The sequence below is a fragment of the Eurosta solidaginis genome, chromosome 1 (assembly GCF_040869045.1).
Source record: "Eurosta solidaginis isolate ZX-2024a chromosome 1, ASM4086904v1, whole genome shotgun sequence".
NCBI classification, from domain to species: Eukaryota; Metazoa; Arthropoda; class Insecta; order Diptera; family Tephritidae; genus Eurosta; species Eurosta solidaginis.
In genome coordinates, this window is record NC_090319.1 from 61099778 (window position 1) to 61112340 (window position 12563).

At 37.4% G+C, this 12563-nt stretch overlaps 1 protein-coding gene across 1 annotated transcript in view; it reads left to right on the forward strand.

Annotated features, from left to right (window-relative positions):
* Zip88E (Zinc/iron regulated transporter-related protein 88E) overlaps positions 1–12563 on the forward strand; it is a 42170-nt gene that overhangs the window by 22472 nt on the left and 7135 nt on the right. The window contains exon 3 of the mRNA XM_067792406.1: positions 8264–8642. Coding sequence (XP_067648507.1) covers positions 8264–8642 — 379 coding nt within the window. The remainder of the gene's footprint in view (positions 1–8263; positions 8643–12563) is intronic.

The following is a 12563-nucleotide window of genomic DNA, read 5'->3' on the forward strand; positions in this document are numbered from 1 at the left end:
CTGGCGTTCGCCGCTATCCGAATAAAAGCAAAATTTGTATATATCATTCATCTGCGCCCATGCACCGACAGAGGATAAAGACGCTTTCTATGAACGTTTAGAACGCACATACGAACGCTGCCACACCATAAGTCGTGCTTGGCGATTTCAACGCCAGGGTGCACAAAGAAGATGTTTTTTGCCCCACAGTCGGAAAGTTCAGGCTACACGATGAAAATTCTCCTAATCGAGGCTGATCGACTTTACCGGTGCTCGAAGCATGGTCGTATCCAGTTCATGCATAAAAATATACATCAAGCTAGAGACACGCAATCAGATCGACCACGCTGTGATAGACGGACGGCATGCCTGTAGTGTTTTAGTGTGTGTACGATCCGAGAACCTAACATCGACTCGGACCATTATCTCGTCGCAGCCAATATATGCGTCCGACTCTGCGCGGCTAATACCAAGGAACAAAAAACACAACGAAAGCTAGACGTTTAAAGGTTGCAATCGGAACAGACTTCCAATGATTTCGCAATCGACTGTTACACCTGCTCTGAGAGCACAAGGCAACCCGACAAAATGCAGGAGCATATATCTAAAAGACTTCGTACCGCCGCCGAGGAAAAAAATTGGCTACCGCCGACCACGGAAAAACAACTGGTACGATGAAGAATGCCACGTTACAATCGAAAGAAAAGACTCTGCCTACAGGGCTACGTTAAAAGCGAGGGCAACAAGATGAGCGTGTGAACGCTACCGCGAGTTGAAAAGGTAAGCGAGACACATTTTCAGGAAGAAGAAAGCAGAGACAGAAAGACGTGAGTGCGAAGAGCTTGAGCGGCTAGACACCAGGAATGAAGCCCGTAAATTTTACCGAAAAATTCTGCGACAGACGGAAGGTTTTAAGTCCGAGGTGAACTCCTATAAAAACGATTAACCGATGTCCAGAGAGTACTTAGATTATAGAGGGAACACTTCTCTGCTCTCCTAAATGGATACAGCGATGTACCCCACAAGGATGATGAACCCGATCCCGTAAACGATGACGATGGAATTAATGTCACTGTTAATACAACAACAACAACCTGGAATTAATGTCCCCCCACCCGATGACGAAGAATAGAAATAAACAGCTTAAAAAACATCAAGATTGTAGGCGCTGATGGATTGCCTGCGGAGCTATTCAAATACGGCGGAAAGGAGTTGGTAAGGCGCATGCATCAGCTTCTTTGCAAAATATGGTCGGAAGAGTGCATATCCGAAGATTTGAATCAAAGTGTTTTCCTCCCAGATCCTGCAAACTGCGTCAACTAAAGCGGAATAAGCCTTCATAATATCGTATATGAGATCCTGTCAAGCGTAGCCCACCATGAAACGGATGATTGGTCCTTACCAGTGGGCTTCAGAGCTGGTAAATCTACCATCGACCAGATTTTCACAACGCGCCAAATCTTGGGAAAACGGCGCAAAAAGAGATATGAAAAAAATCATCACATCTTCGTGAATTTGGTTTCCCCGCAAAACTTATACGGCTGTGCAAAATGACGTTGACACTATCAGCTCAGTTAGAATTGGGAAATACCTCTCCAAGCTGTTCGAAATTAAATAAGGTTTCACACAGGGTGACCCCCTAATTTGATGCTGGAAAAAATTATACTAGTCGCAAAACTTAACCGCTCTGGAACAATATTCGATAAAAGCGTGCAATTACTCTCGTACGCTGGTGACATTGATATCGTCGGCGTAAGTTCTGCTTAATCCAAACTGGAAAAAGAAATGCAAAAGATGGGTTTGATGTGAATGAGGACAAAACGAAGTACCTGCTGTCATCGAGCTAAAAATCAACGCATTTGCGCCTTGATTTATTTGGGAACCAGCATTGACACAAACGACAGAGCGAAAAATCACTCTTGCCAATGCTACTTTGGACTAGGTAGGCAATTGAAAAGTAAAGCCCTCTCTCGGCAAACGAAAAGAATGTTCTACAACCCACTTATCGTACCCGTCCTGCCGGCTACCCTGGCTAGGTCATGTTATGCCAATGAAAGATTACGCTCCGGCCATAACTGTTCAAACGGTTAAGCGCCAATTAAGTCATCCAACCACTTAGACCGATATTACAAACGAATATTTTTGTTGCTCATTATTGGCAATTTTTGTTTTGGTGTTGCGCATTCCATTTACACACGACAACTCTATTCATGCAACTATCTGACATAATAGTTTTTTAAAAAATTGTATTGTTTACAAGAAATTTCAAAATTAAACGCGAAATAATCAACACCATGATTCAATTACTCCAATGATGACGGAGCTTTGACACTCCCAAGTTGGAAAATCTGGACGGGTTGCTTTTACGAAGTAAGAAAAACGGGTAATAATTCAATCCACTTCAGCAAAAGTAGTAGTAGAAAAGTATCTTTAGAAGTATATTAGTAGTGATAATAAATTTGTAAAAGCCAAGAGGTTTTGGGGGAAATAATTAATTTTCTACTAAATATTTCGTGAATTGATAGAGTTATTTGGTTTGGTCATTCTTTCAGAATTGGTTTGATGAATGTCGTACATCCGAATTTTATTCAATAATACATTTTCTGAAAATTTGTTTCAAAAACTCCCTATCTGAGCATAAGTTCAATGCATTTTGACATAAGAGGAAGTTAATGAGATAAGCCGTTCTTCAACCTAATTCTGAAATAGGGCGTATTTGTGCTAATCCTGAAATGGGAAATTTGTGAAAAATATTTTGAGATAGGACGATTTCGAACTGGCAGACTCCATGGGGTGACACTCTACTCAGCAGCCGCAATGAACTGACAAAAATAAAAAATAAAAGAAAATGGCTTATTGTCTTAGAACTTTATATTCCACACGAAAAACCCTTTTTTGAATTTACTATGCAAAAAAATTATGAGATACCGGGTACAATTTTGCAACTTCTCCTCCAAGCGAAATGCAAAATTGCGCGCCTTGTTGCAAACGTTTTGTTTAAACGAACAGGATTTTTCCAAAGTTAGTAACATTTTGTTCAAGTTTTTACGAATTTTCACTCACGCGAACGAATTTAATAAGATAATAAAAAACATCCTTTTTTAATGTTGATGTTTCCGACAACATAAAAGTTTGAGTTGCTTTGGTATCGCTTCAACTTAGTGTTACGAAAATTAAACTTGCCGAAATACATGTAAAGTTGCTCCAGTGGTGAATTACCTTCCTGCGATTTGATTCTTTACTTTTCTATAACTTACAAGTTCTCTTTTTTAAATGTTATGTCAAACATTTGTACTAAAAGTTTTGTTCGAAACAATCAAGTGTGGCAACTACATGCGAGAGAAGAAATTGAGAATGAGCTGAGCTGCAACTGAAAGAATTGAGAAACAGTTTTGTGACCACTATTTTCATTTCTATTTGCAAAGCGAAGTTCAAAACTATAAATTAAATAAATTATCTTAATATATAAAAAACACGTGTCACAACATTTTTGGGCGCGATGGACTCCTAAACTACTGAACCGATTTTGAATTTGTTTTGCACCCCGTGTGTAGTTTGATCTAACTTGAGAGATGGGATAGGTTATATCTCAGTTTATAGTCGCAATATTATTTGATTGCAAATTTTTTTATTTGTTTATACGTAATAATAAAATGTTACGTATACGCAGTGGCACTCATATTTTCAGGTGGTGCGGATATATGTACTTCCGTGTAATTGCTTGGTGTTTAATTAAACAACCTGCTTATCAATAAAAAATATTATAGCGAATGATATCAAGTATAGCACATCACCAGGCCCGCCGAGAGGGTGGGGTTTCTGAGGGGGCCTGCGATTTAGAGGTACTATGACATTTTTTTTTTAATTCAGGAGAGTCTTTAGTTGTGTAGAGGGTAATTTTCATACCCCTGGGTGACTAGGGTCTCGAGATATAGGCCAAAACGTGGGCCAGTGAATGCCTAGACAGTGTTTATACAATATGGATATCAAATGAAAGCTGTTGATGAGTGCTTTAGTACAGAGTAATATATTATCCAGAGACGGACTGGGACTGGGACTGGAATAAAATACATACCACCCTCTGGGACAGGCAATAAGGGATGCAGAAGAATGAGAAGAAATTGAGAGAAGGAGATTGAGAAAGAGATAGAATGAGACGAAGATGGAGATAGATGAAGCGAAAAAGACGGAGGGAGGAGTGAATAAAAGGATTAGGAAACAGTGAAGAGGGGGGGAGGGCAGAGTCAGACGGAAAAAGCTTATTAAAATGTATGCAGATAGGCCAAATTTAGGGCAGGGCAACGCCTGCCGGGTCTTCTAGTAATATATAAAATTTGGTGAAAGTGTGTTTAATAAAACAAAATAATAAAGTGTATAATGTTTAATGTGTGCCAGCATATTTGATGTGCGCCCAATTGAGTTCGGTTAGTAAGTGCGTACATAGTATGTATGTATATGTAGCAAGCATGCGTATTTATGTATTCACATATTTACGTATGTGTGTATATGGCAACATAGGTACTTTCGTACAAAGCTGTCGCAACAACTTTTTTTGTCCATTTGACTACTAAAACGGTCAATTACGAATCAACGATTTGTGCGCAGTTGATTCAACATCTTGTTGCGATGGATAAAAATTGACAGAAATTTTGGTTGAATTGACCCGTATTTCGGTTGATTTTACCAGTCTTTCTTTCAGTGTATGTATGTTTAAAACAAACTATTTGTTATCACATCATATCGAACCAAGGATTTTCCCCTGTGCAGCACTACTGAAAACTTTCGAGGAATGTTTTGGTCATTCCCACAACTGTCAAGAGTTTTTGAGACGTAACACAAGTGACTTTAAGGACCCTACGACGTTGAAGGCACTTTATATATCCTTGGTTAGAAGAGGTCTTGAATATTACTCAATAATATGGAATCATTTCTATGAATCCAACTCCTATAAAATTGAGAAAGTTCAAAAAATGTTTAAAAAAATTGCTTTACGTATGCTTCACTGCCCAGACGGCCACCCATCATATACCAGCAGGCACAAATTGCTTGGTCTTCAGACTTTGCATGACAGAAGAACTTTTATCTCACTCATGCTTGCCTATATGTAATAAATTTTAGTACGAATTACTCTGATTTATCTAATTTGTTCATTCCATATATTCCACTGCGTGATCTTCGGCATAATAACTCATAAAACGAATTATGCTATGAATGAACCATAACTAGGACTCTACATCTAGCAAATCGATTGATCGAAATAACACTGCTATTATTTTTAATAAATATGTAAGTTTAAGCGTGAATTGTTTTCTATTTTTAGCTAGTCTATAAGAAAGCATGTAGTTATCGACATATAAGAATTGAAGTTGATTATGGCCAGAGCAAAGCATTTATCAAACACCAAAGGCATGTCTCAATTGGGTGAATACAATTTCAAGGGGTTGTGTTCGCAACCCTCTCAAGGAGTTGCCAGCGCAATATATAGCTTCTCCAACCCAATTGTTAACCTCACCTAACCGTGGCGAATCCTGTTTCATTGACAGCCGAGGCTCTGGCGACCCCAAGTTCCTCATGGAACTAGGGGGTGGGGAGGGCGGGATGGCCTAGAAGGTTTAATGTGGTCATATAAATCGTTCCCGAGATAGTCGGGCTAGTACCTTAATAGTGCTTTGTTACCGGAACGTACCGGATCTATATCCGGCAAAGGACCATCAACATCGGTAACACTCCCCAAAGCCTTCGGGTAGTATCTTTATCGTTAATACAACAACAACAAAGCATGCGTGCACAAAGAAATGACTAGTAATTCAGATTGATATTATTGACAGGTTGACTTAGCACATTTTTTTTTAACAGCTGACGACTTAGCACAATTACACATAATTGCCCACAGCACGTAAAAATGAAAAATTAAAATATTTTTTTTTTGTGATCGATGTACTTTGAATTCATATTTAAAACTGCATTAAAAACAATTTTTCAAAAAAAGTGACTTAGCACATTTTCACTTTAAGCTAACGATATTTGATTATTCTTTTTGTTGGTTTTTATGAAATATTACGATTTAGTCATTAAAGGACTTCAAAAATGATTCCAAAAAGTGATCGAAAAATGCTTTTTAGTTTTTCATCATCAAAAGTATTCATATTTGATTATTTCTTTTGTTCAATTGTATTGTTACGAATGTTGGCGGCACTAAGGGGTACTGCCATCTTTAGACCGATGCTAAGCAGTGACGTGAATTCACATCAATAATTCAATCATTATGTCTACACATACGCGTGCACGCGGCGGAGAAGCAACGCACAAGCACATGTAGATATCTTATCTGAAATGCTCCTAAAGGTATGCAATTGTGATTGTGGAAGTGTCGCTCACACATACAAGCGCATGGGGTATGAGAGAAACTATAAAAATTATACATCTGTACCCTACAAAAATCGTTGGATCACGTGGTCCACTGGAGTACTTACCATTATACTCCACTGTAATGCAGCAATGGACCAACTCATGTTTCTACACGAACATATTGTAAGCCGATCATTGCTCGTTTTTAACGATTGTAATCACTACACGATGTTTATTGGACTGTGGGTACTCCATGGATTACTCTGATGTAATGCGGAGCTGGAGTATATGGTCCGGTCCTAGGACATCGCAATGTTAATTGGACCATATTTTTTGTATGAATTGTGGTTAATTTTGGAGCACTCGCTTGGTCCATAGCGAGTACTCCATACATGCATGCATGGAGTACTCGCGATTTTTGCAGGGTAGTTGTAGCTGAGAAATTTATAACTAACTAGTAAGTTCTGGAATTAGAAAAGCCTAGAAATATGCAACGAGGAAATCAGGCAGTATAAAAAGGCGACGACCGTGGAGGCGAAAAGTCAGTTTCATTTGAGCTATCAATCAGTTTGGTTATTAAGCAAGCTATTCGTTGCAAAGTATAAGTGTTATTGTGAAGTACTTTAATAAAGGTCATTTTTCCATTATTAAATATTGGAGTTATATATTCAACAGTTTAGCGAATACGAACGTTGGCAGAAGATTGCAAATTAGGGGAATTGCAGTAAATTCGTTAGAGTATGATAACTCATTATTTAGCCAGAAAGAGTAATCAAATTGTATTGATATGTAGGGAAATTCAAAATTGAATCACCTAAATGCTGTGTGGGATGTGGAGACACGTTACAAGCAGGACATATGTTTTGTATGTCGAGGTTGATTCTGGATAGGTAAGAGTTTAACCCGTTACCGTATTTAGATCGAAGTTGAGTTGGAGTGACTCGAGTTTCCCTAGGGAGTGTTCGTTCCTCTTCTGCAAGTTTTGGGTATTGTTCTTTGAGTACAGGATTCAGGCAATTTCTGGCATAGAGGTCCGACGCCTGCTTTTGGAGTTCACTGAGAACCTGCTTGTGTTTTTTGGCTTCACACGGCTGTGTTCTCAGGTGCCGTATTTCCTCATAATGCTTACGGAGATGGTGGGAGGGACGCAACAAATTAAATGGGGTTACACTGAAATGACAGCCCTTGGTCTGGAAAAATCCCGAGTCGCTCCGGTTCATAGAACCGGCTGCCTTGGGAAGCGATTAAGTTTTGTAGATTTATTGTAGATAAGTACATTTTTAAACATGGCCACATGTGGAGATATTTTCTAAATGAAAATTTCGTACTGGGATTTTCATCGAATGACATTGGTACCGTTCTATACTAAGTTCTATACCTTTTCGCAGTTATGCCGGGATCACTTCATATATAAATGGGGCCATTTTGATCAATAAAAAATAAATACTAGGTACGATTTACCTCCGAGGAGATTAAGGCCGAGCTTCTCTCACAATTGGAGTGGTGCCCCTTTTTCAAATTTTTCCCTACAAATTTTCAGGCCAGAAATACATTCGGAATACTTGCCAAACTTCTGCCATAGGGGTGACCCCGCTTAGAAAAACATTATTCAAATTGAAAAAACTTTTCAAAGATCACGCTATCTCGGCTGTCCTTTGGAAAATAGAAAGTTTGAATAACGCCCCATCTCAGAATTTGTTTCAAAAACGAACTATCTGGGCTCAATTCAATAGATTTTGACATTGGCGGAAAGGATAGGGCGTTTTTGAAACCAATTCTGAAACAAGGCGTTATTCAAACGTTTTCTGAGAGACCGTTTTCGGAATGACAGCCGTGATAGGATAATATTCCACTCAGCATTCAATATTTAGTTTGACCTTTTTTTAACAAAGTATGTAGCACATTTAATGATTTTATTTCAATGCTTTACTTTCAGGTTCTATTTCTGCTTGGCGCCGTCGCCAGTCACAAATTCGTTATGGGCTTTTGTTTAGGCTTGGAATTTCGTTCAAATCCGCAAACAAGCTCGCGTCAACATTTTTTAGGCATATTGGTGTTTGGATTGGGTGCTGTATGCGGTATTGCTATTGGCATTGTCATAGTTGATGTGCCCTCTAATTGGTCGGGGTCGGCATTACCTATTATACAAGGACTTGCCGGTGGAACGCTATTCTATGTAACCGTTTGTGAGGTTATACCGAGAGAGAAAGCACGTTGGCATCAAAATGTTGCAAGGAAAACAGCCGGATTTGCACAATTCTTAGCAGTTGCCAGTGGGTTCGCATTAATGTGTATCATCGATTATTATTTGAAAGGTAACTTCGTTTAACAACATCAGCGGACATTTAAATGTACACCTGCGAGTTAAAAAAAAAATCTGTAACAATGATTTGATTATCAGTTATTTAAAAAAAAAAAGCTTAAATGAATTGTAAAACGAGAAGTATCTAGTTTTTTTTTTAAAAAATTGGATTTTCAAAACTTCATAAATTAAAAGAAAATCTTCCGAAAAAATTAAATTAAAATCAATTCAAATTTTAGGTGATTTCAAACTTGAAAATTGTCAGTTTATAATAAATTGGACTGCAAAAGTGCATAAGGCATATATGTACCTATTGTAGCGAATTCTGGGGAAACTCTGCTTATTTGAATCGCTAAACTGTTGAACAAATCACTCCAATATCCAAGTATTGCAAACTTTCTCCAAAGGTCTAGACGTTTCACCTTCTAGGACTCTTTTAGCTCATGCTTGGTTACGAGCTATATATGTACGTGTATATTTGTAGCCATATGCGTGTGTATGTGTGAGTAACTACTTCGGCTGATGACTACATGTGTATGTGTGTGAAATATCTCCTCGTCGCCTTCTACATAAGTGTTGCCAGCTTGAGCATGGACATGTATATATGAGTGACTGCGTCATGTTTTTGTTGCTGCGTGATTATTGATTAACAGCCTAGTGATGTCAACATTCGCCACAGTATAATACTTCTTTATTGCTAGTGCCGGCAGGGTACACTCGCAAACATATATTGCTGTTAAAGTGTGTTATTTTTTTATTTAATCATTTTAGAAAAACTAAAGCAACGTAACGATGTTGCGTGGACAAGGCGACAGCTGTTTCGATTATACTTTGTTAATCTCTTCATAGCCTTTTATACCAGGGGTAGGATTCGAACCCGCACTCCTGTGATACTTGAACTGTAACAAATACATTCAGCCAAGCCATGTCTTAGTTTTTGTGCAACTTATCTCAATTGCTTTCTTTTGCATAGTTCATTCTTTTACAACACATACTTTGTAGGTTATCCTGTATCAAAGTCTGCAGGACTATTATATATAAATATTGTATATGTATATATATATTAGACTGGGTCGATTTATTAACCGATATCGCGCCGGCTGCACGGTCGTTGTGAACGAATTTTTTAATTGTAATTTAAGTAACTTCCCGATAAGCTACAAGCTTGAAACTTGGAATATAGTTCAGAACCCGATGACAATGCAATAATAACAAATAAAAACTCCGATAGGTGGCGCATGGATCGAAATATTTCAAAAAAAATCGTATTTGTGGTCCGTTTTGGCTCATACTTGGAACACATAATACATACATGAATAGAAAGATATATTCAAAAAAATCGTATTTGTGGTCCGATTTGGCTCATATTTGGAAGTATTACATACAGTCCGGTAGAAGTGACATCAAAATATTTTGTAGTTCGAGGAGGGACAAGCATACGTGGCGCCGAGTCGAGTAGTCTTTGGAAGGATTATGTATTGAGTACTTAGATTGTAACAAATTGTCAGGAAAGAGTCACTAAATGAACTAAGTAGAATGAGAAATAATAGGCAATTAAATAGACTAAACATTAAAAAAAAAGAATAATTAAAAAAAATTTTAGTTAAATGGCTTTATTGAAAACAATACTTACATGAAGTAATAATAATACTAAAAGCTAGAAAATGATTAGGTAGGTTCTAGGTACTAGTCATAACACTCCTCATCAGACAATTAAATCAATTTTCTATTGATAGTTATATATAAGACCAACTGAACCTTAATAAGGTTATGCTACGTCTCACATTCTTAGAAATTTCACGCGTCCAACGCTTTTATTTAATTGTCTGATTAACGCCCTAGATTGATGAGGAGTGTGATGACTAGTACATAATTATTTCCTAGCTTTTAGTATTATTATTACTTCATGTAAGTATTGTTTTCAATAAAACCGTTTAACTTAAACATTTTTTTTTAATTATTTTATTTTGACTTTTTTTCGACTTTGATTTTTAAGGCTTTTTTCATGACCTACTAAAAAAATTTTCATTTGATTGTAAAATTTTCATGAGGGTATACAGGCTCGCAAAATTATTTTTTTGGGTATGAGTAGTGGAACTTTTTTTCCTGAGCCCAAATCCTATCGAAAAATCGATGGCGCGATATGGGTTAATAAATCGACCCAGTCTAATATATATATATATACATATATATATGTATATATATGACATATGGACTGGTACAAAAAGTTTTGAAATTAAAAACTGTTCATAAGGTGAAATTTTATTACGTGACTATTCACTTTTAGCGCTACTTTTTGCCACATCCTTTTTACTTACTAACAGTTTTGGTTGGTTTTACCATTTTCAAAAGTTTTGATATCATCAAAGCCCAATATCGCTCAATTGGTCGCAACTCAGCCCCATTGGGTGGATTCAAGTACTTCCTTATATTAAGTACATTGTTATCTTCGAACCACTTTTCGCCGACACGCGCGTAATGTGCTAAGACCAAGTGCGACAAAATATAGTTGAACTATTATACGACAATGGAATGGTAGAAGACGTTTTTTGAAGGAACTCTTTCACGTATGTAAATTTCTGCGTTGATAGATTACAACAGTAAGGAACGGCGTGGATTTATGTCCGTTCTCACAAAAAGCTTGCCAAATCAGAATCCTTCTGCCAAACTTTTTTATCTGGATGTTTTTTTTCCAATCAATAATGTCCTCTCCAGACTGCAAGCTTCAGAACTGGGTACTTGTCAAGGTTCTCAGGTCAATTTTAAAATACATTTCATCGTCCATAATCACACAAAAAATTCTATTTGCCAATTTGGTCTCATAGAGCTTACTGGCAAGTGAAATGCTTTTGGACGTCTGTTTTTCACTTCGTTTTAGAACTTTTTTTGTTTTGGTATGTTTTTTAACACATTTGTCTTGCTTGATTCGTGTGACTTGCACATGTATGGTTTTGGCTATTATGGCAACATCAATTGTTGAAATCGATCGGTTTTTCTTAATTCGGGATAGAGCATTACTTTCCAACTGGGCGTCTGCTGTTCCTTTTGGGCGGCCACTTATTGGTTTGTCCTTCACTAAGCTACATTCCTTAAAGAGCCAACTTTTTGTGACTTAAATTGGGACTTTTTGTTCAAATGTACAAAAGTTTTTTACGTACGTAGCTCTTCGTTCGTATTCATTTTTTTCGTTGTTGAAAGCTTGTCTTCAGATACTGATATATTTTCAAAAATAATGAATGCAAAGCGGAATATGTCATTACTTAAAATTACTTATAGGAAATAAATGCTGAACAAATAGTTTCTGTTGAAGACTCAGAAACCTGGGCATCCCAACAGACATTTGATTGATGAGGCTACACCTCCCAGCGGCTTAAGGGGTTATCTCCGTAAGCATTATGAGAAAATGCGGCACCTTAGAACACAACCGTATAAAGCAAAAAAGCACAAGCAAGTCCTCAGTGATATCCACAAACAGTCTGCGGACCTCTATGCCAGGAAGTGCCCGGCAAATTCAGTACTTAAAGAACAATACCCAGAACTAGCAGAAGAGGAAAGCACTCTCCCTAGGGAAACGCGCGTCCCTTTAGCTTAACTTCGATCTGGGTACTGTAACAGGTTAAACTCTTACCTATCCAGAATCAACCCCGATATACAAATGGTAATGTGGAACCAACGCCTCTCACTATGGTTTTTTATTTATTCATTGAATATGCGAATATTTTTGAAATTGGTTTATTAAGTTTTTGTTATACAAATTATTTTAGTTATTTTGAAAATTATGTACACTAAAGAAGAAAACTGATAAAATTTAACAAATCATTTCTGCTGCTATTTTTTTTTAATAGCAGGTGTACGTATATATGCATTAGACTGGGTCGATTTATTAACCGATATCGGGCCATCGATATTTCGATAGGATTTGGGCTCAGGAAAA